The sequence below is a fragment of the Protopterus annectens genome, chromosome 6.part0 (assembly GCF_019279795.1).
Source record: "Protopterus annectens isolate FY-2018-M chromosome 6.part0, PAN1.0, whole genome shotgun sequence".
NCBI lineage: Eukaryota > Metazoa > Chordata > Ceratodontiformes > Protopteridae > Protopterus > Protopterus annectens.
The window spans coordinates 1,323,416,920-1,323,441,919 of record NC_056737.1 but is presented as its reverse complement, the minus strand read 5'-3'; the positions used below and the strand labels follow the sequence as shown (position 1 = coordinate 1,323,441,919).

General features: G+C 38.8%; 1 protein-coding gene across 13 annotated transcripts in view; it reads left to right on the top strand.

Annotated features, from left to right (window-relative positions):
• Positions 1-25,000, top strand: part of NEB (nebulin) — a 619,289-nt gene that overhangs the window by 316,361 nt on the left and 277,928 nt on the right. For all 13 annotated transcript variants that reach the window (XM_044074886.1, XM_044074893.1, XM_044074887.1 and 10 more), the window contains 8 exons: positions 4,574-4,681; positions 10,657-10,968; positions 11,078-11,281; positions 15,461-15,565; positions 15,677-15,781; positions 15,881-16,192; positions 16,340-16,543; positions 19,510-19,614. In XM_044074886.1, the coding sequence (XP_043930821.1) occupies positions 4,574-4,681; positions 10,657-10,968; positions 11,078-11,281; positions 15,461-15,565; positions 15,677-15,781; positions 15,881-16,192; positions 16,340-16,543; positions 19,510-19,614 (1,455 nt within the window). The remainder of the gene's footprint in view (positions 1-4,573; positions 4,682-10,656; positions 10,969-11,077; positions 11,282-15,460; positions 15,566-15,676; positions 15,782-15,880; positions 16,193-16,339; positions 16,544-19,509; positions 19,615-25,000) is intronic.

Sequence of the window (25,000 nt, the reverse complement as noted above, 5' to 3'; positions counted from 1 at the left end):
ACATTGGGAAAGGTGGTGATTCAGGTTGTAGCCTGCTATAGGTCCCCAACCATTTCCTAAGACTCTCACTCCATGTTCCTAAGTACCCTGGAATCTATTAGGGTTAAACCCAAGACTCTCATACTAGGTGACTTCAACTACCCCTCCATCAACTGGGAAAACTACTCATGCACCAATACACTGGCTTAACGCTTCCTGGAATTCATCAATTACAATGCCCTGGACCAGCTCATTCTTACCCCCACTAGGAAGCAACATCCTTGACCTGTTTATTACTAAAAAATTCCCGAGATGATGAAATAGAAGGAATCCTGACCCACCAACCCCACCTCCTCTAAGGAAGAGATTCTTCAAGAAGACTATATGTCTTCACAGATAACAGTCTACGTAGATGGAGCCAGATATAGTAGAGGTTATACCCAGAAAGCCTGATAGTGTGTTGCAGACCCCCAAGGATAGTTGACAATGTAGTAAAGGACCACTAGTGCACTCGATTGTGGTTTCAGCAGCCAACAAATGGAAAGCCCCACGGGATTTCCAGGCTACCCATCCCCCAAACAAAGATTCACAAATCATGGCTAGATTAGGAAAGTACATCTTATTGTCAAGAACCTTTTCCATCAGGGCAATGAATTAGTTTGTGCATATGGTCAGGTTTCAGAGGCAACTAGCAGGTAAGACTCTAGAAACTTTGAAACGGTTGCCTACTAGTGATGTTCATAAACAGTTGTAGACCAGGATGGCTACCACTAATTCCATGCATCTCCAACATAATGCAGCAGATGGAGCAGTTCAGTCAGCAGGCCTGGTCATTTCAATGAGATGTTAGGCTTGGCTGCAGTTGACTGGTTTCATGGAATACATCAAGGTGGCACTCATCAGTGCCCCTTTTGGCAAAACAGCCCTGTTTGGCTAGAAAGACAAAGATAAACTGCAACAGTGTGAGCAAGAGGGCAAGATGCTTACAGCGGCTGGAGTAAACCAAAAGGGTACTAAGAACACCTGGTTACAGAAATTCCAGTAGCTTCAACTACAGCTGTATTTCAACAGGAGTTCCCAGGGTAGAGAACACATCTCTAAGAACTGCCATCACAGAGGCAGAAGTTGACCACACCAGCAAGGGTTCTGTGGTTCCTACACAGGTGCCAGTCAGTATGAACCCCAATCAGTTGCCTGACTAACCCACTCTGGAGGAAGTTGCAGGATGCCTCTCCCTACATCCAGTTATGTGGCAGGCCAGTCAGTCAAGACAATTGGATCAGGAAGATCATATCTATTGCAGAAGCTATAGAATACCATTTTTCAACTACCCATACAACTGGTCTCTTGCTAGACCAAAGAAAATATGAATTTTATTCAAGATTCTTTTTGGTGCCCAAGATGATTCTAGACCTCATTTGTTTGAATCAATAAAAAAAAATCCTTTCAGAAGTCACAATGCAGCCTATCCAACCTTGTTCGCAAGCAAAAGACTGGATATGCTGTTTTTGTCTCCAGGATACTTACCTGTACATCAGGATAGAAAAGTCATCCTGGAGATTCATTTGCTTTCAGGTGGGAGCCAGTCATTGCCAGTATAGAGTTCTACCCTTTGATCTCACCAGAGCCCAATGGACGTATGCCAAATAATAAACAAGGATATAGGGAATCTCCAAACTCTGGATCCCACAGTTTAGTTTTGTAAAGGGTAGATCATGCCTGCTCAACTTGGTCGACTTCTTTGAGTCAGTCACCAGAGCTGTGGATGAAGGCAAGGTGGTTCATACGGGTCTATATTATATCATCAAATACTTAAAAAAGTGAACGATGATTAATTGACCCTATGTGAGTGAAAGCTTACAATCTCAAAATGCCAGAACAGCGATTTTTTTTCCAAAGGAAAAAAATCACTGTTCCAAAAAAAAAAAAAAAACTGTCAAACATTACATTAAGTGGGGGGGGCTTCACCCCACCCCACTTAAATATGCCAATTCTGAGATCACACTACAGTGCCAAAAACAGCAAAGTAACAAAGTGGCCAAGCAAATTCTTCCCAGGGAAAGAATTTGCTTAAAAGTCATTTCGTTATTTTGCCTTTTCTCTCTTTTAAGTTTGATGAAGATGCATTTGACAGAATGCGTCTTTGAGCTCATAATAGGAACCCGGTTCATACGGCCTAACTTGATCTGGCCAAGGTTTTTGATACAATTCCCCACTCAGGAATCATAGAAAAACTCACTAAGCTAGGCATAAGCCCCTATATCACTAGGTGTGTTGCAAATTGGCTCACAGATGTGAAAGTAGTGGACTCCAAGACAGACTGCTGACCAGTCAAGAGTGGAGTCCCACAGCGATCGGTCCTGGGTTCTCTCCTGTTTGGCATCTACTTCTCAGAAGTCCAGGCCAACACGGAGGGACTCTGGCTGACCAGGTTCGCAGCTGGGAGCCATTATTAACTCCAAAAGTGATGTAGACATACTACAGAAAGGCCTCACTGAGACCAATGACTGGTGTCAAAACCATGGCCTTAAGCTTAATGCCAAAAAAATGCATCATCATCCCCTTTGGAAAAAACTCAGTTCCCACTAATTACCACATCGATGGGAGTTCACTGAACACTGAAAGCATTATAAGAGATCTGGGGACACAGGTTGACAGCAACCTCTCCTTCGACCACCACATTGCCACTGTGGTCAGAAAGTCCTTCTATGTGGCACATCTCATTACCAAGGGTTTTGCATCCAGGAAGAAAGAGGTCATCATCTCTCTCTCTCTCTACTCTTCTCTCATTAGGCCAATCATCAAGTATAATGTCCCATTTGGCATGTACCTCACTAGACACATGCAACAGCTAGAAAGACGACAAAAGTACCTCACAAAGAGGATCCTAGGCCTTAAACATATGTCCTACATGGACAGACTCAAAAAACTCCAGCTATTCTCTGTGTCATATAGTCTACTAAGAGGTGATCTCTGCTTGACTTACAAAGCCATGTCTGACCCAGCTCTGTTAGAAATGCTACATCTAAAGAAATCCTAATCCCTCCGTACCACATGCTCCAGAGACCTCAACCTCATTACCACAATCAACAGAACATGCTGGAGGGACAGGTTCATAACCCAGACACTGCCCATGCTATGGAATAGACTTCCCATACATGTCAAGCAGAGCACCTCACTGGCACACTTCAAAAGAAATCTTGATGAGTAGATGGGAAACAGAAAGTTCACCCTGGGGATCGTTAGCCTAGCACACACCTATGAACCTCTGAACCTATATAAGCATTATACTAGTTATTTCTGCATGAATTTTATGACATAGTGAAATGATGACATTTTTCCATCTCTGGTAAAGTTTGTCGAATTATGTAATAGATGAAGTTCATTATATCAAACATTAGATAATTCATAGGATTTTGCCATTTTTTTTCAAGTTTGTGTGACCCTGGAGTTAGTTTATTTAATTTTCAGATTTGTAGGGGTGGAGCCCCTATATGAAAAGTTATTTTTTTGTTTTTCATAATCGCAAATGTAATGTATTGTAGGTTCATAGGTAGGTACTAGGCTATCAGCCCAAGGGCCTAGGTAAGCCTAGCCAACAAGGGTCACTGGCTTACGCCACCCAATAAAGTTATTTTCCTGTGCCACTGTCGAGCAGAGACATAGAAGTGATCCCCGGGGCGTATTTCCTATTTCCCATCCACTCATCAAGATTTTTCTTGAAGAGTGCTAATGAAGAACTTTGATAGGTTCATAGGTCAAGTAAGCATGCACACATTTCTTCTCATTTGTAATAATACAAGATAAAATCCATGCTTTGTTTTATACAATATGCAATCATGTGATAACTCAAATGCATCCAGCAACTTCTCCTTATTTTTGCATGATCTTTTTTACTGGAAATATCTGTCTGGTTTATTTTACTTTAGGAAGAGAAAACGTTTTCATTAGAGTAAAACTACTTCTTTGAAAAGCTGGGTGCTGGGTATATCTCTGCCATTGTTTTTCTACTCCATCTAGTCTATATTCTACTCATCTGGCCTCATTCTAAAGTAGTTTTACCTGTGATGTATTGCTTATGGGAAGCCCATAAAGGAGCGGTTTCCCTTTGATCTGCCATGGTCATATGCAAATGGCACATGTGGGCCTTAGAGAGTCTGTCATTTTCAGTAAACCAGCATATAATAATGCAAATTCCTGGAAAAACAGGTTTGCATACCCTGTGGAAATGTAACCTTCTATCCTTTAATGTTGCTTAATGCCTTCAAGACTTATAGACTTCTACCTGTTACAACATAAAAAACAATGTGAACAATATTATGTCATCAGGAGAACAAGAGCACTCCAAGAGGCCGGAACTAATTTGAAATTACTAATCAAAGCAACCTAAGGTGATTTGCAAAAACTGCTCACAACTGCTGGTGGGATAAATCAAATAGACGTTGTGCATCTCTAGCTGTTTAGAAGATTGTAAATGCTTATAAATGATTTTCTTTCTCCTTTTTTTAATGACATTTGCATATTTGTTTTCTTGTAATAAATTTAATGCAGTTTTGCTTCTAAAACTTACTTACACTTAATCTTTGTCTTACAGAGGCTTTATAAACAGGCTTTTGAAGAGAGCAAGAAGCAAGGCTATGACCTAAGAGCTGATGCTATTTCCATCAAGAGTGCCAAAGCTTCAAGAGATATTGCTAGTGATGTAAGTACTTTAACATGCATTTTTTTTATGTAGGCGTTCATGTGTCAGCAAAAGTAGACTAAATAGTGATGCGATAATTCTTGGTTAACAATACCTCCACACAGAGACCGCTGACCTTTCCACTGTGGTTGGAACCATATATAGACATTTGTCCTTTCTAGTGTAGTCCCACATCAGCTGGCAGAACCCTTCATTATTCTACAGCGCAACTAACTCCCCTACCTGTCTCTCTTGGAGATCATGCTCCAGTCTCCTCCTGGGGGAATTAGATCTCTGCATGTGTAATCACACTTCTCTTCTTTCTTCATCCCTTCATTTTCTCTCTAATGACACATCTTCCTCTCATGACATGTCCTGAAGCTGATATATTGTACAAATTTACCACCGTTGTCCACCTTAACAGTGACCACCTACAGCCAATGTTCATACTACCACGTGGGGATTGATTATGCTCAGTTTTCACCTCCTTGCTCTGTTCCAACCCAAGGGCACTTATCCTAGAATCTGATGTGTTTCCCTTCTCTTCAATAACCTTGTCATCTCACCCCCTTCCATGTTATCCTTAAGTGACCTATAGCCCTGTTGAGCCCATGTCCCAACTCCTCTTGCTACTGCCCCACTCTCCTACATTTCCATGATACCAGAAGTGTTTATGATCTCCCTGCACCACAGTTTGCAGCCTTTCTGTCATCTTTCCAAAGCTCTTTCCATTTTATGCTAATATTATGCAGCCATGATCCAAGTTGCTCTTGTTTGTTTCTCTGGATTATTTTCTATCTCTATTTTCCTGCCTTGTGCCTGAGTACCAGCATTTCTTTTTCAGTTCTATGATATCTTTCTCCCTTCCATCTTAGCTTAAATATAGAATCACAGATTCAAGATCTGATCCCTGTTTTACCTTCCAGTTTAAAATCTACTATGTCTCTTACACAGAGATGGCTTGTTGCTAGATCTCCCTTCCTCATCCCTCTATGAGACTCAAGCTGTGCTATCTTGTCCATAGATGCAAGCAGTGATGATTATGTGCTACAATCGTTTCCTTCTTCAGTGTTCTGGTTACTGTTCAAGGTGGCAGTCCTCAGAATGCTACCTCCAGCCTCCTATTCCTTATGTTTGTACCACCCACAGTCATTGCTTGTTGCAGCCTTAACTGGTCTTCACTGACCACATGCCACAACATGCATCCATCCCTCTGCCCCTTTCCATTTGATTTTTACCTCAATTGCCTCCTCCTATGCATTTCTAAACCTGAGTCCTGAGACCAGTTTCACTGCAATCAGGTATTTTTTTATTCATTGTCAAGTCTCTTAATCACTTTGCTGATGGAGTCTCCAGTCACCAAAATCCTGTTCTCTGAAGCAACAATGGCTTTGTTATACTGTACCAATTAATTGCCCATATCACTGCCCTTCCTACATGCAGCCTTTGTAATTCTACATGAACCATCTCTAACCACTGCCCTCTATCCCAGCCAGTTTCCTCTTTTCCTTTGCCACACCATCTTTAACCACTGCCCTCTATCCCAGCCAGTTTCCTCTTTTCCTTTGCCACACCATCTTTAACCACTACCCTGTATCCCAGCCAGTTTCCTCTTTTCCTTTGCCACACCATCTCTAACCACTGCCCTCTATCCCAGCCAGTTTCCTCTTTTCCTTTGCCACACCACCTTTAACCACTGCCCTCTATCCCAGCCAGTTTCCTCTTTTCCTTTGCCACACCACCTTTAACCACTGCCCTGTATCCCAGCCAGTTTCCTCTTTTCCTTTGCCACACCATCTTTAACCACTGCCCTCTATCCCAGCCAGTTTCCTCTTTTCCTTTGCCACACCATCTTTAACCACTGCCCTCTATCCCAGCCAGTTTCCTCTTTTCCTTTGCCACACCATCTTTAACCACTGCCCTCTATCCCAGCCAGTTTCCTCTTTTCCTTTGCCACACCATCTTTAACCACTACCCTCTATCCCAGTCAGTGTACTCTTTTCCTCTGCTGCACCACCTCTAACCATTACCCTCTATCCCGGTTAGGTTCCTCTTTCTCTATGCCGCACCACACTTCTTTCCCATTTCTTTCTATAAGCTGTCCAACTGCTGTACACACATACCTCCATCTCCTCTTATTCTCCTCAGCCCTGGCAGCTGCTCTTGTCTCCGCTTCTTTCGTCTCTCTTCATCTCCTCTTTCTGAGAATTCCTCTGCCCTAAGGGTACTACTTTCATCCTTCCTTTTCCTTCTCATCTGCATTGTTCCACTTCCTATTTGTTTTTTCTCAAGCTCTGCCCTCAGCAGTCTTGCCATGCTCACTTTGTACCTATTCTTCACTCCAGTCCACATCTTCTGTTCCTTTTTACTGCCTTTCCCAAAGACTTCCTGTTAATTTTAACCCTCGTATCATTTTCACCTGCATCTATCACACCTCATTTGTTATACCATTCTCCTGAGCTCCAGCCTCTCCCGCTCCTGTATCCCCATCATCCTATATTTCCCACATCCCAGCCCTCCACACAGGATCTATGCTATCCCATGGTTAACACAAGGGCACATTTCTCCCTATATTCTCTGCGCTCCTCCAGCATCTTCGGCCTATGACTACATCTACAGCCAAGTTAATAGCTTGTTTGTATAAAACACTTGTATGGTGCCATATTAGACCTTTGTGTACTCTTCATTCAATGCTCCAACTGGCAGCAGCAGCAGGTTTACTTTCACCCTTATACCCTCCTGTGATCCTTCTTAAACAATAAACTCTACTTGGGTCATTAAATAAAAAATCTCAAAATAACATTTGTTTGCATATAAAAGTCATGGTCAATGTTGAAGGTTTGGAGCATGAAGCTAGTAGGCATGAAAAAAGAATGGATTAGAGGGAGTTAGCAATGTAAGTAGAACAAGGAGTGGATAATTCAAAAGCTGTTGAGGTTAACAGTGCAACTAGGACAGGTGGGAGGGCAGAGAGAACTATAGCAGCACTTCAGTTTGAATTTGTCACGGCAGAGTCTATAAATTCCTTAATTTCACAAACAGTTGCAACACTCTTCTTAATAAATTCACATTCATTTTAGTAGCAGGCAAGTAAGTTACAACCAACCACCTCTAACAAACATCAGTAAAAATAAGGTTTGCTTTCCTACCTTAATCTACATAACACTTAGAAAATGACATTGCTTCCCTGCCTTAGACTATCACTTCAAATGTTAAGGAAAGAAAAACTGAATTTAGAAATTGTGAAACAATCACAAGTCAGTCAGTATGAATTCTTCTGTCTTCAGACTGAACTTTAAGTCTCTGAATTGGTTGTACAACTCTTACATTATTTAAGTTGCTCAAAAACAGCCTTAACACAAGCTCTTTCTTTTTCATATCACCCAAAGTAGAAAACATAATTATCATTGATTCAAAGTAAATCTGAATATCCTCATCGATCAATAAGATCTAACTGAGTGACACATAGAAAGAATTACTAGTAAACACGGTAACTATCAATACATAGATTTTAAACAAGACATTAAATAACCACATAAGTATTGCAGCCTTCCTCATTTACCAAACTTTATTTGTATATAACTGTGATTTTATTTTAAACATTTTATTAAGTTATAAAGGTGACAAGCTTTGTACCTTGTATATAAAAAAACTACCTTTGTCTTTAAAATAGTATCAATTTCACCAATTCCAAGGTCCTGTTAGTATTTTTTAATCATAAAAAAACGTAAATCACTTAAAGATTCTACATTTCCTACCAGTCAAAAGATGCCAAAGTAAAGCATCATTTTTTTCTCTCTCACCTACTATCCCAAAAATTGCAAGTAGTCTAGTAGTAAATGTTCTAGTTTTACCAATATAAACATTAAATGCATGCAGTTTTCCAAGAAAACAGCATGAATACCTTTACAATTCATAAGGTATTCTGTTGTGTGCACTCTAATTGTTAAGAGTAAAAACCTTTAATAGCATTTTCTCCAAAAAAGAAGGAATAAAAGCCCCAAAGCACCACAATTTTACTGCACTCAGTCTCATATTCTGTTGCTTCCAGGGGCCCTACCAGTTTTGAGTTTTATAGCATTTGCTGACTTTTGCTTGTCTCATATAGTATGTAAATCATGTTGGTTGTTGTTACTTTTTTATATTTATCTGCAGGCTGTAAGTTACATCTTAGTTACCTAGGCACAACAGCACAGTATGACTAGTTCTTTGCATCTATAATAAACACAGCTCAACAAATAACACAATAATAGTACTGTATAAAAGCAGTACACTGAATGACACAAATGACCACCAGTGCAGTCGTACTATGGCTCACTAGTAGATCCACAAAAGGTTTCATTCCTTCCTTCTTCAATTACCTTCTGTGTGACTGTGAATATGTCACTTAACCAGACAAAATGCCCAGGTCACCACTGTCTCATAGGTTTACCCATGAAAACAAGTAAATACTAAACAAATAAAAAAGAGGCAGGTAACAAGGGTGCTGCTGTCTCAGTTTCATCACAGGAATAATTTTGTATCACATTATGTAGGTCAGATTGTGGAGTTCATAAACGCTTGTCACCCTTACAAATGGGCATCAGCATGACTTCAAACAGTACAGCTCTATACAGTCCATAGTTATCCATGCATATGCCTGGTTGTCCATATAGCTAGTGGGAAGGAACTCAGTGGACATTGTATATGTGCACTTCGGCACAGCATGTAGCACTTGGGCCTCAGATCATATTTGTGAAGAAATTAAAAGAAACAGGAATGGAGCCCGAGATGGTGACATACAAAAGGAGCAGACTTGTCTCACAGAAAACAGAAAATGAAATATGAGAGGCACTGCCTAAGACGCATGTTAGTTAGTGAAATGTCACATGTCTCAGTGGTCATGGATGTACCTTTGTAGTATATCTGTGCTGGTTATTGCACTAAGGAAAATTAATTTGTTCACTGATAAAACCAAAACCAGTGCATTGGCTATGGGTGGTTAGTGTATGCCTACCCATCATATATAGCCAGTACAGTTTGCTAATGGGGTATAAGGAACAGGCTGGGAGCATGAGAGGAAGCAAGGCTTAAATTTCTTGCTCAAAAGTAGCCACTGGGATGACACAAACAACAAAGACATTTGAATTATGCAGCAAGATGAGTTAGAACTATGCTGAAAGCTAACATAATTCTGTGGTACATAGCGAGGACGTGCGCTCTGATGTAGCTACTATGGCCATTGTCTTATTACATAGGCTACAGTCACTGTCCCATTATATACAAGGGACATGCAGAATAATGTCTCCTTTTCTGGGACATTAGGCTGGTAGAGAGTTTGTAACGAAGTGTTGCCAAAATGTTAAGGGAAATAGAAGGGCTATAATAAAAACAGATATTAAAGAACCAGATATATGGGGGTGGGAGGTTGGCATAATAGTTAAGGTGTTTACCTTGCAAACACAAGGTGCAGGGTTTGATTCTCACATGGGGTAGTAGGCTAGGCTTAAAATGACCCACAAGGGCAGTTAGCCTAGTAATAAGCTATGAACCTATGAACTGGAACATTCCCACAAGCATGACAAACAATATGTCTTGTTCCACCTGCATCTCTGCATGTATGTCTATGATTAGAGCACAGTAGGACTAGACAGCAGTTATTACTGGCATATAAGAAATCTTCCCATAAATAGAAAAAAAATGACTGAATAATAATATCTTTGATAGTGCTGCTAAAAGGTAGTCTGCCAAAGAGAAACAAACATAGATTGCAGACACTGAATTGATTACTGTGATTGAGAAATAGTGCATGATAGTTTTCAACTTTAAGTTTCAGCAGTCTTTTATAATGATGGGTTCAAATTAACTCTACGAATAATACTAATCTGTTTTTGGATGATTTGCACCTGTGTGTGACATTTTGTTTACTTCTATTACAATTTTTAAAAAAATCAGAATGAAATGTATGATAAAAGTATAAAATATTGCAAGTGATTTTTTTTTATTGTTTTTAACAGTATAAGTACAAACAAGCACATGAGAAACAGAAAGGTCATCTCATTGGATTCCGTAGCGTTAAGGACGATCCAAAGATGGTGTGGTCGATACATGTAAATAAGATACAAAGTGATCGGGAGTACAAGAAAGACTTTGAGAAGTGGAAGACGAAGTTCAACTCCCCAGTGGACATGCTGGGCATCTTGCTTGCTAAGAAATGTCAGACCTTGGTCAGTGACATTGACTACCGCACTTACCTTCACCAATGGACATGTATGCCTGACCAGAATGATGTCATCCAGGCTAAGAAAGCCTATGAGCTTCAAAGTGATGTAAGTGGGGGGGGGGTTGTTCTGTTTTGTTATTCTTAGTGTCAGTTTTAAGATTGTTACATTTCTGAAATGAATTTCACTGTGACTGTGTCTCTTTTTTTATCTACAGTGGATTTATAAGACAGATATGGAGTGGATTCGTGGTTGTGGCTGGATGCCCCATGGTTCTTTAGAAGTGAAAAAAGTACAGAAAGCTCAAGAGATCCTTAATGACCGGCTGTATCGCCAGCACCCTAGCACAGTGAAATTCACTAGCATTGTTGATCTACCATCAATTGTGCTGGCAAAGACCAATTCAGATCAGATCAGTGATGTAAGAATATTGTTTAATCTTTGCATTTTTATATGAAAACTTATGTGCTGATTTATCTTTAAAGGTTCTCAGTAACCGCTATTTTAGGTAATACTTTTATGAATGCAGTTTCATAAAATTAAACTAAGCATATAAGCTGGAGAAAAACTTAGGCACAATTGCTTTATTTTGTTTTTAGAGGTATATAGCAATTGGAATATTTACATGTGACTTTGCTTTGCCTGTGTCTCCAGTGCGAGTAAGCTCTTAATTCAGTTAAAAGTTACAGTAAACCAGAGTCTGTCCTAGAAATACTTGACTGAATGGAAGATATAACCTATGTATGACACCAGTCCATTGCAGGGCACAAGTCACACGGAAATATTCAAACACAGAGACACACAACACACACAAGAGCACACACTATACAGATTCAGTCATCTAAGTATAAGCAGCAGACCTTTCAACTGTCTCTATTTTAGAGGAACATTCGTATTTTCTGGCTTGATTTATCCCTGCATAGGATGTCCCTATTTTTGGACGTTTATATCTATTTTCAGGCTTGGTTTGCCCCTTTACACAGTTTTCTGAATCGTCTCCATCACATGTGATTTTTGCAGTAGTCTAATAGACAGGAAACCATACAAGATGGCTAACCTATTAGTGGCAACAATAATTTAAAGAAAGAGGACACAAATCTTACATCTCCCTTTTTTTCTGAAACAAAAATAAATGACCCTGTGTCATAGAATTTTCCAATGCAGTTCATTAAAGTCTATAGATTTTACAGTGTTTCTTGGATAATGTTTTTATATTTTTCCATCATTTTTGTCACTTTCTGTGTTTTTTTAACATGTGTTTCTGAGTAGTATCACACATTCCTACTGGAAGTAGAAAGAGCTGTGTGCTATTTGGTATTCACATTTTATTCTAGTTTTATTTCCATATTTTTAGCTTGGGCAGCACAGTGGTGCAATGGTTAATGTTGTTGCCTCACAGCAAGAGGTTCTCCAGTTTGATTCTCGGCTGGGGCGCCTTCTGTGTTTCCTGCATGTCCTCCCTGCATTTGTGTGGGTCTCCTCCAGGTACCCCAGTTTCCTTCCATATTCCAAAGACATGCGTCTAGAGTGTTTCTCCTCAGGCCTCCCCTGAAAATAGTCTCTGTCCTAGTCGGACTTTCACAGTCAACAAATGTTAAATAAAATAAAAATAAAATGTATCGACTTTTCAAAAGCCTTTGTTCCTGTTTTCATTCTCTGCAGGTTGAGAAGTACGATAACACACACATACTCCGCTAGGTACAGTTTACAGTAGGTAATCACCTAAGCATTTGTATTTGGAAGTGGGAGGAAACTCATCCTGAGCATGGGAAGCTGGGACGATCACATAAACTGCACACAGACAACTACTGTAAATCAGTCTGCACAGTGTAAATTCCATATTCATAGGTAGTTACAAGGCACGCAGTTCGAAGAAACCACTGAGCACAAATTCCCATTTGGCCCAATTAGCACTGTCTGGTTAAGACACTTGCTCAAGATCAAACAGAAGGCAAATAGAGGCTGAGACAATCAAACTATTGGCCACAGGAAGTGCGTTTCCTTCCAGTGTCTTGATTCGTTGGCCACAGGAAGCAGTTCACTAGCGGCTCATGGCCTTAATCCACTGCACTATTCTTTTTGTAGGGAAAATACTAATGTCAAATGGAACACACATATCAGTAGCACTATACTTTTAAAGACTTGCATATAGATAATCAAATAAATCTCCTAAATGTCTCAGGTATCTTTGTCTGGGCATATGTCTCAATAACAACAATAATTTATTTATATACTGATAAGTAAAAAAAAAAAAACAGTGAAACAACTTTTAGCAGACTTTGGAGGAATGGACAAGTCCCCTTGCACCCACAATGTGGACAGACACTTCCACACACCCCAAATGATATATTTTTACTCCACAGTCATACAACATTGCAGAAAAGAGAAAACTTCACTGTTTATAGGTTCACATATTCAAAAGTGAGTACTAGGCTAGCTGCCCTTCTAGGACATTTTAAGCCTAGCCAGTTCCCATTTTGTGCTCAAAATAACCTATCCCATTTGTTTATAGATTGGCCTTACCCATCCTGTGTTCTATAGTTATGTATTACCCCTAATGAGAATAACTGGGATCATACCATAGATAATTTGAGGGGACCCATGCATGTGATAAAGCATTTAGGAGGTGCGTCTGTCCATTAGTAGTACAGGGGGCAGTCCAGAGGTAAATTTTTTGTTTCCCATCCGTAGATCTAAGTTGCGCTTGAAACAGAAAGGGACAAACTTTGTTTTATGTGGATGGGGTATCTGTTCCATAGCAGGGAATCCTCTGTGAAATATACCTGTCCCTTCAAACCATTTTGCGGATGTTGCAGAAGATGTTTAGATCCCTACACTAAGGATTTCTGATGTCATATGATTTGCAGATGTGCAATACGTCCATCAGTAATGTTCTAGCTATCAGTACTGTTATTAAAAGTTATATTGGTGATATTAGCACAGTCTCCTAGCATTTGTACAAATGTTCATAAATAGCCTAGCACTCCCTGTTCCCCTTGCAGTTACACTGGTGAGGATACGTGAAGACTAAATGAAAAAAAAAAATGATTGCTGTGCTGTGCTTAATTAAGTGGAATTTTATTATGATTATTTTTTGTGAGGGTCATTTAAGGGACATTTCTGTCCAGTTTATAACTAGGCGCTAAAACTGAACATCACCTCAGCTGAGCTCTGGCAGGTAAATGAATCCAGATGAGATGACTTATGTATCAGCAGAACAGTGTTTTACAAACGTGTACTCTGTTTTATAAATAACACAATCTCAAACATATCTACAACAATAATCATTCTAGTGGAAACTCCAAGAAATGAAAGACACATAAATGCAAGCAGGAATGCTGCCCCACACCCATCATTTTTATGTTGGTTTAATTGATGACAAGCTTATTACAGCCCAAAAATATTCACAGTGTTAATCATTTTGGTCACAGCTCTCAAGCACTGAAAAACCTATATGTATAACTAGTAATTCTCCAACACCCCATCATTTTTTATGTTAGTTTACCTGATGATATACTTGTTGCATTTAGTTCATTTGGATTCTGTGATCATTTTTATGTGTCTTATTTCTATTGCAATATGTATTTTTAGTCAGTTTGACTTATATGTATTGAATGTATTTTATTTATATTTTAATGATACATTTGCATTCATACAGTGTTTTATTTTTGTATACTGTGTCATACTTTCCTCAATGGTCAAGCAATGCATGTCAGGCTTTTAACTGTAATTGTGTATTTGTGCTTGCAATTTCACTGGATGGCTGATTTTTTTCTGTGTATGTTTAAGCATAATTATTTTCATTTTTCATTCTTTTTAGATTTTTATTGACATGCTTATGTGTTTTGAGTTTGATTTAAGTGTAGAATACTATGCTGGATTGCATTATTTTATATTACTTTGTGTTTTTATTTTGTGGCTGGATGTGATGTTTTTGGATGCTGTATACTTGAGTTATATTTTATGGTGTTTTACATTTTTCTCATTGTAATCTATGGGGAAGCAGATATTACTTGCCTTAATTACTTTTGTTAGGATGATTTAATTAACTTAAATATATATATATATATATATATATATATATATATATATATATATTTTATACTTTGTGCTAGGTATGGGTTAGAGTCTACTTCCGTTTGGAGTTCAAAGTATAAGGTAAATGTATATATCTTTCAGGCCAGTAACTCCTTTCGTATTTTTATGATTTTTTATTCATACAATTATTGAATGGATAAAATTAGAGGTTCCCCCTACATTTCAAACTTCTATATACCTTAAACAAAACTAGCCAGTTCTTTCCAGTCACCTTCACACTCTCCCTGTTGTGCGATCAGATGCTGCCACACTCCATAACTGAACCTAGATATCAACAAGAAGTAGGGCCTATGTCACCCCTAACCAGATGGCTGCCATATTTAAACAAACATATGCAAATTTCAAGGCTGCATGCCATGTGACTTAGTTTACACAAACAGATGAAAATAAATTGCTTGTAATTTATGTGTTCAAAGATAAGTACACAGTCAATTAAAAACAACGAGCTGTCATGATGTCATTCTCAAACAACAGTAATTTATGTCTTTTCTTTTCCCTGCAGAGAAAGTATAAAGAAGCCTGGGATGTAGATAAGAGAACTATCCATGTGATGCCTGACACTCCTGCAATTATGCTGGCAAAGGCCAATGCTATTAATGTCAGTGATGTAAGTATTCAAAGCATCACAGGTGACAGTCTAAGAACAAACTCTGTAATATGGCAGCCCTAAAATTATATTCACAATGTTGCTTACCAATGTTTTTGTTCATCTGTATAGAAACTGTACAGAGAAGCATGGGATGATGTTAAGAAGTCAATTAACGTGAAACCCGATGCTGTTTCTATAGTGGCTGCCAAAACTTCAAGGGATATTGCCAGCGATGTGAGTATGCTTTATCGCAACAAATTTTTTTTTTGTTTATTCATTATTTCTGAAAGAAAAGAAGCTGACTGATCTTCCATTTCCATCAAATGAAAACAGTACAAGTACAAACAAGCACATGAGAAACAGAAAGGTCATCTCATTGGATTCCGTAGCGTTAAGGACGATCCAAAGATGGTGTGGTCGATACATGTAAATAAGATACAAAGTGATCGGGAGTACAAGAAAGACTTTGAGAAGTGGAAGACGAAGTTCAACTCCCCAGTGGACATGCTGGGCATCTTGCTTGCTAAGAAATGCCAGACCTTGGTCAGTGACATTGACTACCGCACTTACCTTCACCAATGGACATGTCTGCCTGACCAGAATGATGTCATCCAGGCTAGGAAGGCTTATGAGCTTCAAAGCGATGTAAGATTTGTTATACTTCCTATGTTATTTAAAATTAAACTGCAGTTTACTCCTATGCTCATCATTAGATTGTATTTTTTATTAAAAATATCTGAACATTTTTTTTTTTACATTTTTTTTTCCTTTTTTTTCTTGTTTTATCTACAGTGGGTATACAAATCAGATATGGAGTGGATTCGTGGCTGTGGCTGGATGCCCAATGACTCTCTGGAAGTGAAAAAAGTACAGAAAGCTCAAGAGATACTTAATGACCGTCTGTATCGTCAACACCCTAGCACAATGAAATTCACTAGCATAGTTGATCTACCCTCAGTCGTGTTAGCAAAAACCAATGCGGACCAGATTAGTGATGTAAGAGAAAATCACTGAAAATGTTTTCTTCTTTTATTGCAAGTAATACTGTCACATTTTTCTTATTATCTGCTTTAAAAGATTCAGAATTTAATCTTAAAAAAAAATTAAAAAAAAAAACAGCATGTCATTAATTTACTGATCAATGCATAGAGTAAGTGAGGAACTGTAATGAGTTACTGAGTTACTGATTTTATAGCTAGGTGCCATGGTCTTAGAGGATCTTGTTCAAGAATAAAATAAATCAAGGTAAAGTGAACAATTCTGTCTGGCCTTGTACTAAGGAGAGAAGGTGTCTGTTCTTACTGCTGATATCCTAGGTTTGAGAACAGACTAAGGTAGAGGAACAATCATCTAGCATTGGAAAATTGATTTGTTTGTGCTAAAGTCACTACCAACAGGGCTCCTCATAATAGATTGGTAGGTCTATGCAAGTCTTGTAAAGTACTGAAGTACACCATTTGGTAGGCACACTGGTCACTTTATTGGTGACACACACACCCTCACTATGATATTACTGAACATCTTTCAGGAGAACAAGTACTGCTATACCCTTGTGGTATGTGCATTTACATACTGCCACAACCAGCAAATGTAACCCGTGGTACAGTGGTTCTATTCTGTCATTCTGAAGAATGAAGTAGCAAGTGCAACACTATGCTTGAAATTAGCTGGAAAGACGCTGACCTCTAAATTAAGAAAACATAAAGAAGTAATTATTCTTTGCAACACTAGTCCTGCATTTCTGAAAGGTATCTGTATTATATACATCACAAGATGGGTTGCAAACTGGCTGAGTGACAGAACCCACAGGGTCAGAGTGCTGGGCCCCATGTCGACTCAAAGCCTGTCACAAGTGGTGTCCCCACCAGGCTCAGTCCTCCTCTTCTGTTCTGTTTCTTTTTCTACTTTTCCAAAGTCAGGAGGGTTATGAGGAGGGTAGGTTATGAGAAGACTGCAACTGCTGCAAAGGCATAACTATAGTAGAAACACATCACACACAGACATCAGAAGGGTCTCAGAAGGGTCTCACAGGTGGTGCAGGAAGTGCAGTCAAATTAAAAAAAAAAAAATGCAAAAAATAAAATAAAATAACCTCGAAAAAACAAGGTTAACCTAGCTACCAAATCCACTGTGGCAGCACAGAGACCTGGGAAGTTAGGTTGACCTGGGGGGACCTGGGGATGTGTCATTCAGTCGCCACGTTGCTCTCAGAGGTGACCGCAGATAGCCTAGTATGAACCTATGAACCTATGAACCTATATCTACATTGCTGTATCTATATCTGTATCTATATAGCTATATTTACCTGTGTATGTATATATATATATATATATATATATATATATATATATATATATATATATATATATATATAATATATATATATATATATATATATATATATATATATACAGAGAGAGAGAGATATATATATATATATATATATATATATATATATATATATATATATATATATATATATATACACACATGCATACAGAGAGAGAGAGAGAGAGAGAGAACAAAATTGATCTATATATATATATATATATATATATATATATGTGTGTGTGTATGTGTGTGTGGGTGGGTTTATGTCATTTTAGAAACTGGAAATTCATATGGTCAAGACCATATGGTCAAGTTTCCAAAACTAGAAGTAAAAAAAAATCTGTGCCCACTCAACACCTCCTGCAAATTATATATACCAACTCTGAGTTCACACGACAGTGGGGAAAAGGGTAAATTCCTCATTAAAGCATTTCTGTGTAGATCGCAGTACAGTGGGGACTGGGGAATTTACCTTTTTCTCCACTGTAGTCTTATCTCGGAGTTGGTATATATAATGTGCAGGGGGTGGGGGTGCATATATGAATTTTGAATTTATGAAAAACTTGATAATATGATATAAAGCCATATATATATATATGTGTGTGTGTGTGTGTGTGTGTGTGTGTGTGTGTGTGTGTGTGTGTGTGTACCCATAAATACCTCAAAAGTAAAACGTTATGGCCATTCAGAAGTCAGGTAGCTAAAACTCTGCATGGCCTTAAGGGCTCAGTTGCATATATCTATGGGCCAACTCTAGCTTGGGTAGGGTTTTCTTGCAGAGTTTATTGAATGGCTTGTTTGTGCGACTTTTTTACCACTTGATTTGAATGTTAGTTGGGATGTTTTGCAGGCACCTTAATGTTTGTGGACATCAGACTTGCTTGTGTAATGTATAGCCATGAAATTCATGCATGCTATGATGATGACAGCACTAAAAAGGCCAAAACGTGCATTTCCACAGCTAGTGCGTTTGACTTTATTGCCTGAACATGCACATAAAGAACAGTAAAAAGTGATGGCGATTTTGAAGCATATAGCTGAAACACTGTATGTGGGATTACAAAGAGAAAACTTTAGCCTGGCTGGGTTTTTCTTGCAGTATATATATATATATACGTGTGTGTGTAGTGTGTGCTACTGCATCCCTAGTGTTATATTTTGGTAGGGGGTGGGAGGATGACATAATGGTTAAGGTGTTTACCTTAAAGACACAAGGTGCAGGGTTTGATTCTCACATGGGGTAACTGGCTAGGCTTCAAATGGCCCAAAAGGGCAGTTAGCCTAGTACTAATCTATGAACCTATAAACCTATGGTGATTGTGTGGGTACAAAATCTACCAGTAGAGGGTGAAGCCCTCCTACAAAAACACGTATTATAGGTGTTTGGGGGAACTTTATATAAAATAGGTTTCGTTATAAGTATCATTTTGACAAAATAATACAAATCCTTCATCGATATTATACGTGTTATTTGTATTATACCTTCTTTGTTCTTTTATATACTTTCTAAATTTAACATCCTTGATTCATTAGTTCAGGGTCTTATACCAAGTGTGCATGTATCTTCTTGTATTACATATTTTGGATCCTTTTGAAAGGGTGTTACATTAATTTGTTCTTCTTGCTCCTAGATGAAATACAAAGAAGCCTGGGAGAAGGATAAGACCTCCATCCATGTAATGCCAGACACTCCTGCAATCATGTTGTCCAAGGCAAATGCTATTAACGTCAGCGGTGTAAGTTTCTGAAATGCTGTACTTTTTTCTTGACTCATTTTTAAAGCTACTTGCCATTAAGAAAAACATTTATTTTTGTAGGATATTGCAGTAAGAGTAGCACTAACCAGAAATAAAGTTGTACTTTTTTGTTGCTTTTCGATACTCATAAACTAATATTGGGGTTTTTTTGTTTTGTTTTTTTTTGGGTTTTTTTGTGCCATGCAGTGTTCATTTTCTCTTTATAAGTCAACAGCTACAGAACAATGTTTTGTAGAATCAACGATTTCCTAAGGTAGCAAGCTATAAATATCCTGTTTCATACAGTATTACTGTGTAACCTCTTTTAATTTATTTCAGACCATATGTGAATCACAGCGAGTCTCTTAACCAGGTCCATCTGGCACAGAAAGACCATTCTTATCAATGACAATTCTGAACACCCCCTTCCCCCCATTCAAACAGTGCTCTATCTGCTACACAGTCAGTAAGAAGTGGAGAAACACTGTTGTGATTCGTTTATACAGCTCACCAGTCCATAATAAGGACCAGGAGGCATCACAACAGGCAAATATAAAAATGGGGAGGATAACTTAACAGACATGTCTAGAGGACTGGACATGTGTAAGTGCAAATCTTGATCTGCTCTGTGTGTCAGACATTGGGAGGTCAAGAAGTCAAAATCTGCAGTATAATGATGAAAGAAATGAATAAACAAAATATGAAGTGTAAAGGCTTAACAGTACATTTTACTGAGATGAACGAAACTTTAAACAGGCTGTTTTATATAATGTTAGATAACTAAAAATAAATACATAAATAATCTCCCTTTATATTCCCTCTCCATGATGTGAGATGTAAGAGTACATAATGTTCATCTATTATGAATCTAATAATCAGTTCTGCAGTGAATAAATTAAAAGTTTTCAGTACAGCATCCATCCCTGCCACATTTATCCTCTTCATCCTACCAATTTCCAAAGCTTTTTCAATGTAAAATTATTACTGAATTTTTTATAACATGAGTCAAAGTACACACATATGCATGTATGTGCACTTCCTATGGATTAGGCTAGCTCACGTTGCTGTTAACTAGGTACATAAAACTGCACAGGTAAAATAAATAATTTGATTAGCAATCCATATGAAGTCACCAAAACATGGACTAATATAAAACTGCATAGACTGATGCCTGTTGATGCAGTAACACCAATCAAAGTTTTGCGGGGGCTATTATTTCTTCCTTCCCCTGTCAACCATCATGCAACTGCAGCAGATTGTAACACCATTTGTTCCCTTTTTTATGGGGTGAGCGGACAGCAGCATCATAGCTCTTTTCTAGGCAGTAAGTAACATTTTTAAAATTTTTTTTTCCTTTGGTTCTATGTTTCCAAGTATGTAAGGAAGGGTATGCAATAAGCCATTGTGAGGAATAAAACTGCCTTCCTTTAGTGATGGAACCAACAAAAGCCCTGCTCTCCTTGCAACAGATGCTTCTGTGTGAATAGAATGTGCACCCTGAGGAGGCATGCCCAATCTTTCCCCTCCCAAAAAGGAGGTAAGCAGACATTGCCTTATCATTCCTCTCTTCCAGATAGTCTTTCCAGTGTCTAGGCCCCTAATCAAACATGGCTCATATCAGGGTGAAGCAAATAGTACAAATTAATTTACAAATGGAAACCATACTAAGGAATACCACACCTACTAAAATATCAAGACCCAGTTTCACATCCAAGAAAGACATCTGAGTAACAGACCAGCCTGGGAACCTCTTCTTCCCTTAATTACGGTAATCAACTCACCATTGACCTAGGAAGTAGATTTCCATCTGGACTGTGAAACATCTACTGCTAGCCTGGATGCTTAGCTACCAGTCCCTACTCTTACTGGGTCATTTCTTCCATTGGCCCAACACTAGGGTCCATCTAGGCCCCCTTTAATATTCCTTGTCTTTTGTATGTACTTATCCTATACTACTGCTACTACTGCTGTTTTGAATTCTGCTTTCCAGAATTGTGTGAGCAATCTCTATACTCATTCCACCATCAACTTTACCTCTATCTGTTCATGCATTTCTCAAACCCTTTTACCCAACTGCACCCCTCAGTAATTAGACTCCTAGCTATCTGGTACTACATTTCCCAGATATTTCCTCACACTCCTTTTCTATCGTCTGTTAAAGCACCTTTACATCTTAACTACACATGTGTTTTGCACAATATCTTTCTGACAGCCCAGAATCATGATGCTATTTACACCCTCTATGCATAATTTGTAAGACATTAATTCCCATAATTGCAGCAGTCACAGGAGGAGATTGTACATGAGTCCCCTGTGTCTCAGAGACCCCCATACTTTCAGCATATCTCTTTAGAACTTGACATTCACCCACTGCCAATCCTCTTTTGTCCACAGTGATCCAGGTGTGTATATAACAAACTCATTACACCTAACTAATGTTGCACATATGCGTTGTTTTCCCATCCCTTATTTCTCTGAGCATATCATTTGTTCCCCCCTCTAAAACAGGCTTTCACACTTTCATATTCCTACCAGTTTCTTCAGATCACAAGTATAGATATATCTCCACCAGCTGCTAGTGTCACATGAAGATCTGTGTACAATTCCATCACCCCATTGAGAAATCACTTCCCCACACCTGCTTCCTCCAGCTTCAAAAATAGACATTATTAAAGGTCTTTACATGTCAGATAATAAAATCCATGCATATGAACACCATCGCTCTCTGTCCCACTCTAAAATGTCCACCTAGATCCCCAAGTGGTCCTCTGACCTCCTACCTTTTAAGAGGCCCAGCTGACACTCCGCTACTAGACTTGATATAACCTTTTCTAACCTTACTGTTAGCACATCACATATATTTTTGCATCTTTCTTAATAAGACAATAATCACCCAGGTAGCCACCCTCCTTCTTGCACTTAAGTAGCAAAACCATCACCACAGCTTCCCTTCATTACAGGGTAATTACTGCTTCACCCATAACCGAAGTAAATAATTGATGTGTCTTCCACTGGTCACTGAAAAGAGATCAAAGACACAATCTTCATGTTCACTACATTTGAGACATTAAAATCAGTTTTCATCAAATGTTGATAAACGCTTAACATGAAATAAATATTTCTTGCAAGGACAAATCCAGCTGCATGCAACATTTAGGAGACCTCATTCCCGTCTCCCTTACTTAAATATAATAACTATGGTTCCATCACCATGCAGAAATATCAGAATACCCCAGGAATGAAAGTGTGCATCTTGGTGCTGAAAATAACTCATGAGAACTGCAACTGCAGTTCAAAAAAGTAGAAAGAAGCAACTATCCCCTCACTACATCAACTCAAAATGTTGCAAAGTGCACAATGGAACAGAAGCACCAAATGCAGTGAACATCCAGGCACAAAAACACATGCAAATCACGGATGTTCCTTAACACTTATGTTGATATTTGGGGTCTGGTAACAGTGAAACTGAAAAAACTTCTGTTCATGAAACAACACACTCCTCCTTCCATTACTTGCCATCCTGTGTCTTATAGAAATCATTTGCAACCTTAATTTAATGAAGCAGTAGCCCACAAAACTTGTCATATTATCCATTAGCACCCAGGCTGGAGCTCTTTCTTGTTCCACCCATACCGTTTTTGCCCAGTTTTCCCTTCCACCTAAATTCCCCAACTTCCTTATACATTTCGTCCTAGCATTCCTACCCCATTACCTTTCCTCCCTTTCCTTTTCACATAATGGCCCTACAACACCACTTTCCCTCTGCTCCTTTAGACATAAGGCCAACAATGATGCTTCCAAATTCCCCGAAGGTCCTCCACATCACCCCCAGCACCCCACATTTGCCCAAATATCATTTTACTCCCGGAGCTTCATTATTCACTTCAACTACAATTCTCTGCACATCCCTGTGTCCCTTATTAGGTGTTGCTTGTGACCACAGTCACTTTGAAGTCTATTTGTGCCATTTGCCTCACTTGCTCATCTCCCATTCTACGCAACATTTGCTTGTGTGTGTAATCTGTTAGTCTATCCGTCCAGGTCACCTTCCTTCCATTCCACCATATCATAGCAATCTCCTGTCTGCCCCATCTAATTTCGTACCTGTCATGCCCCATCACTGAGCTCAGTGTCCATCCGTTTACTACCTCCTGTCATCCTCTCCCATTCCACTTCAGCCAAATAATTATCCTAAATGACTCCCTACTGAAATGGTGAGAGTTGAAATACTGAGCCTCAAAATGCTGAAAAATAGACCAAAAACGGGTCTACTTTATTTAACCGAAAGCTGATTCCAGCGAATGCAAATCCATCAACACAAATGCATCGAACCACGAAATAAGCTAACTCACAAAACCGCGAAATTACCACAAAATTCGAAATGTAGAAGTGTTTTGGTTGGCCCGTCTGAGTTACAGATCTGTAAGGTAAGTGTGCAATAGTTACGGACATTAGGGTGTGGGTTAAGGTAAGTACATAGATAGGTAATTTAATATGGGTAATGTATTTAACGTTTAGTGTAGGGTTTGAGGTAGGGGTCTGGTTAGTGTATGTGTGTGGTTTATTTATTTTGTTTGGGTATAGCTCCATAGGGTAACTGTGCAGTAGTTATGGACCTTAGGGTTAGGGAGGGGTTAAGGAGAGTGCATAGATAGTGGTGTATGTGGGGTTTAGTGTAGGGTTAGAAGTAGGGTTTTGGTGGGTGTTTGTTTGTGGTTTATTTATTTTGTTTGGGTGGGTAGTGTGTTTCGGGCGGTGGGGTTGGCCGAGTATGACAAATCGGTATTTTGAGTTTCGTGGTTTTGTGAGTTTGCTCATTTCGCAGTTCGATGTACATGTATTGATGGATTTGCATTCGCTGAAATCAGCTTTCGGTTAATTAAAGTAGACCCCCAAAAACACAGGAGAGCAGTGAATGTCAAACATTGCTTTTTTCCTTCAAAGTTCTTTTTTGCAGGGTTCCAAGCCCCCAACAGTTCTCAAACTTACATATACCAACTCCAGGCTCACCCATACCTCTGAGAAAATTCAGAGCAACAACAGTCTTGGACTTACTGTATGTAAGTCTTTGGTCATTCAGTCTTAGTATTCTGGGACATACAGTAATTAATCTTAGCAATTTAAATGGTCACTATCTGAAATGCATCATTCCTATATCTGCATCCCTTTTGTTTTATCCCTCCTGAGCCTGAACCACAAAAAAATCCAATTTACTAGCTTGTCACATCTCATACCTAGAAAAAGCATCTCATCTATTCCCTAGGGGGAACCTCTTCATTCCTCTGATTATTTTCATGTGGTATTTTCATTGAAATTCCTCTGCAGCATAAAACTCAGTCAAGAGAAATTTTCTCTATGACTTCTTCCCTCAAAAAAAGCAACAAAT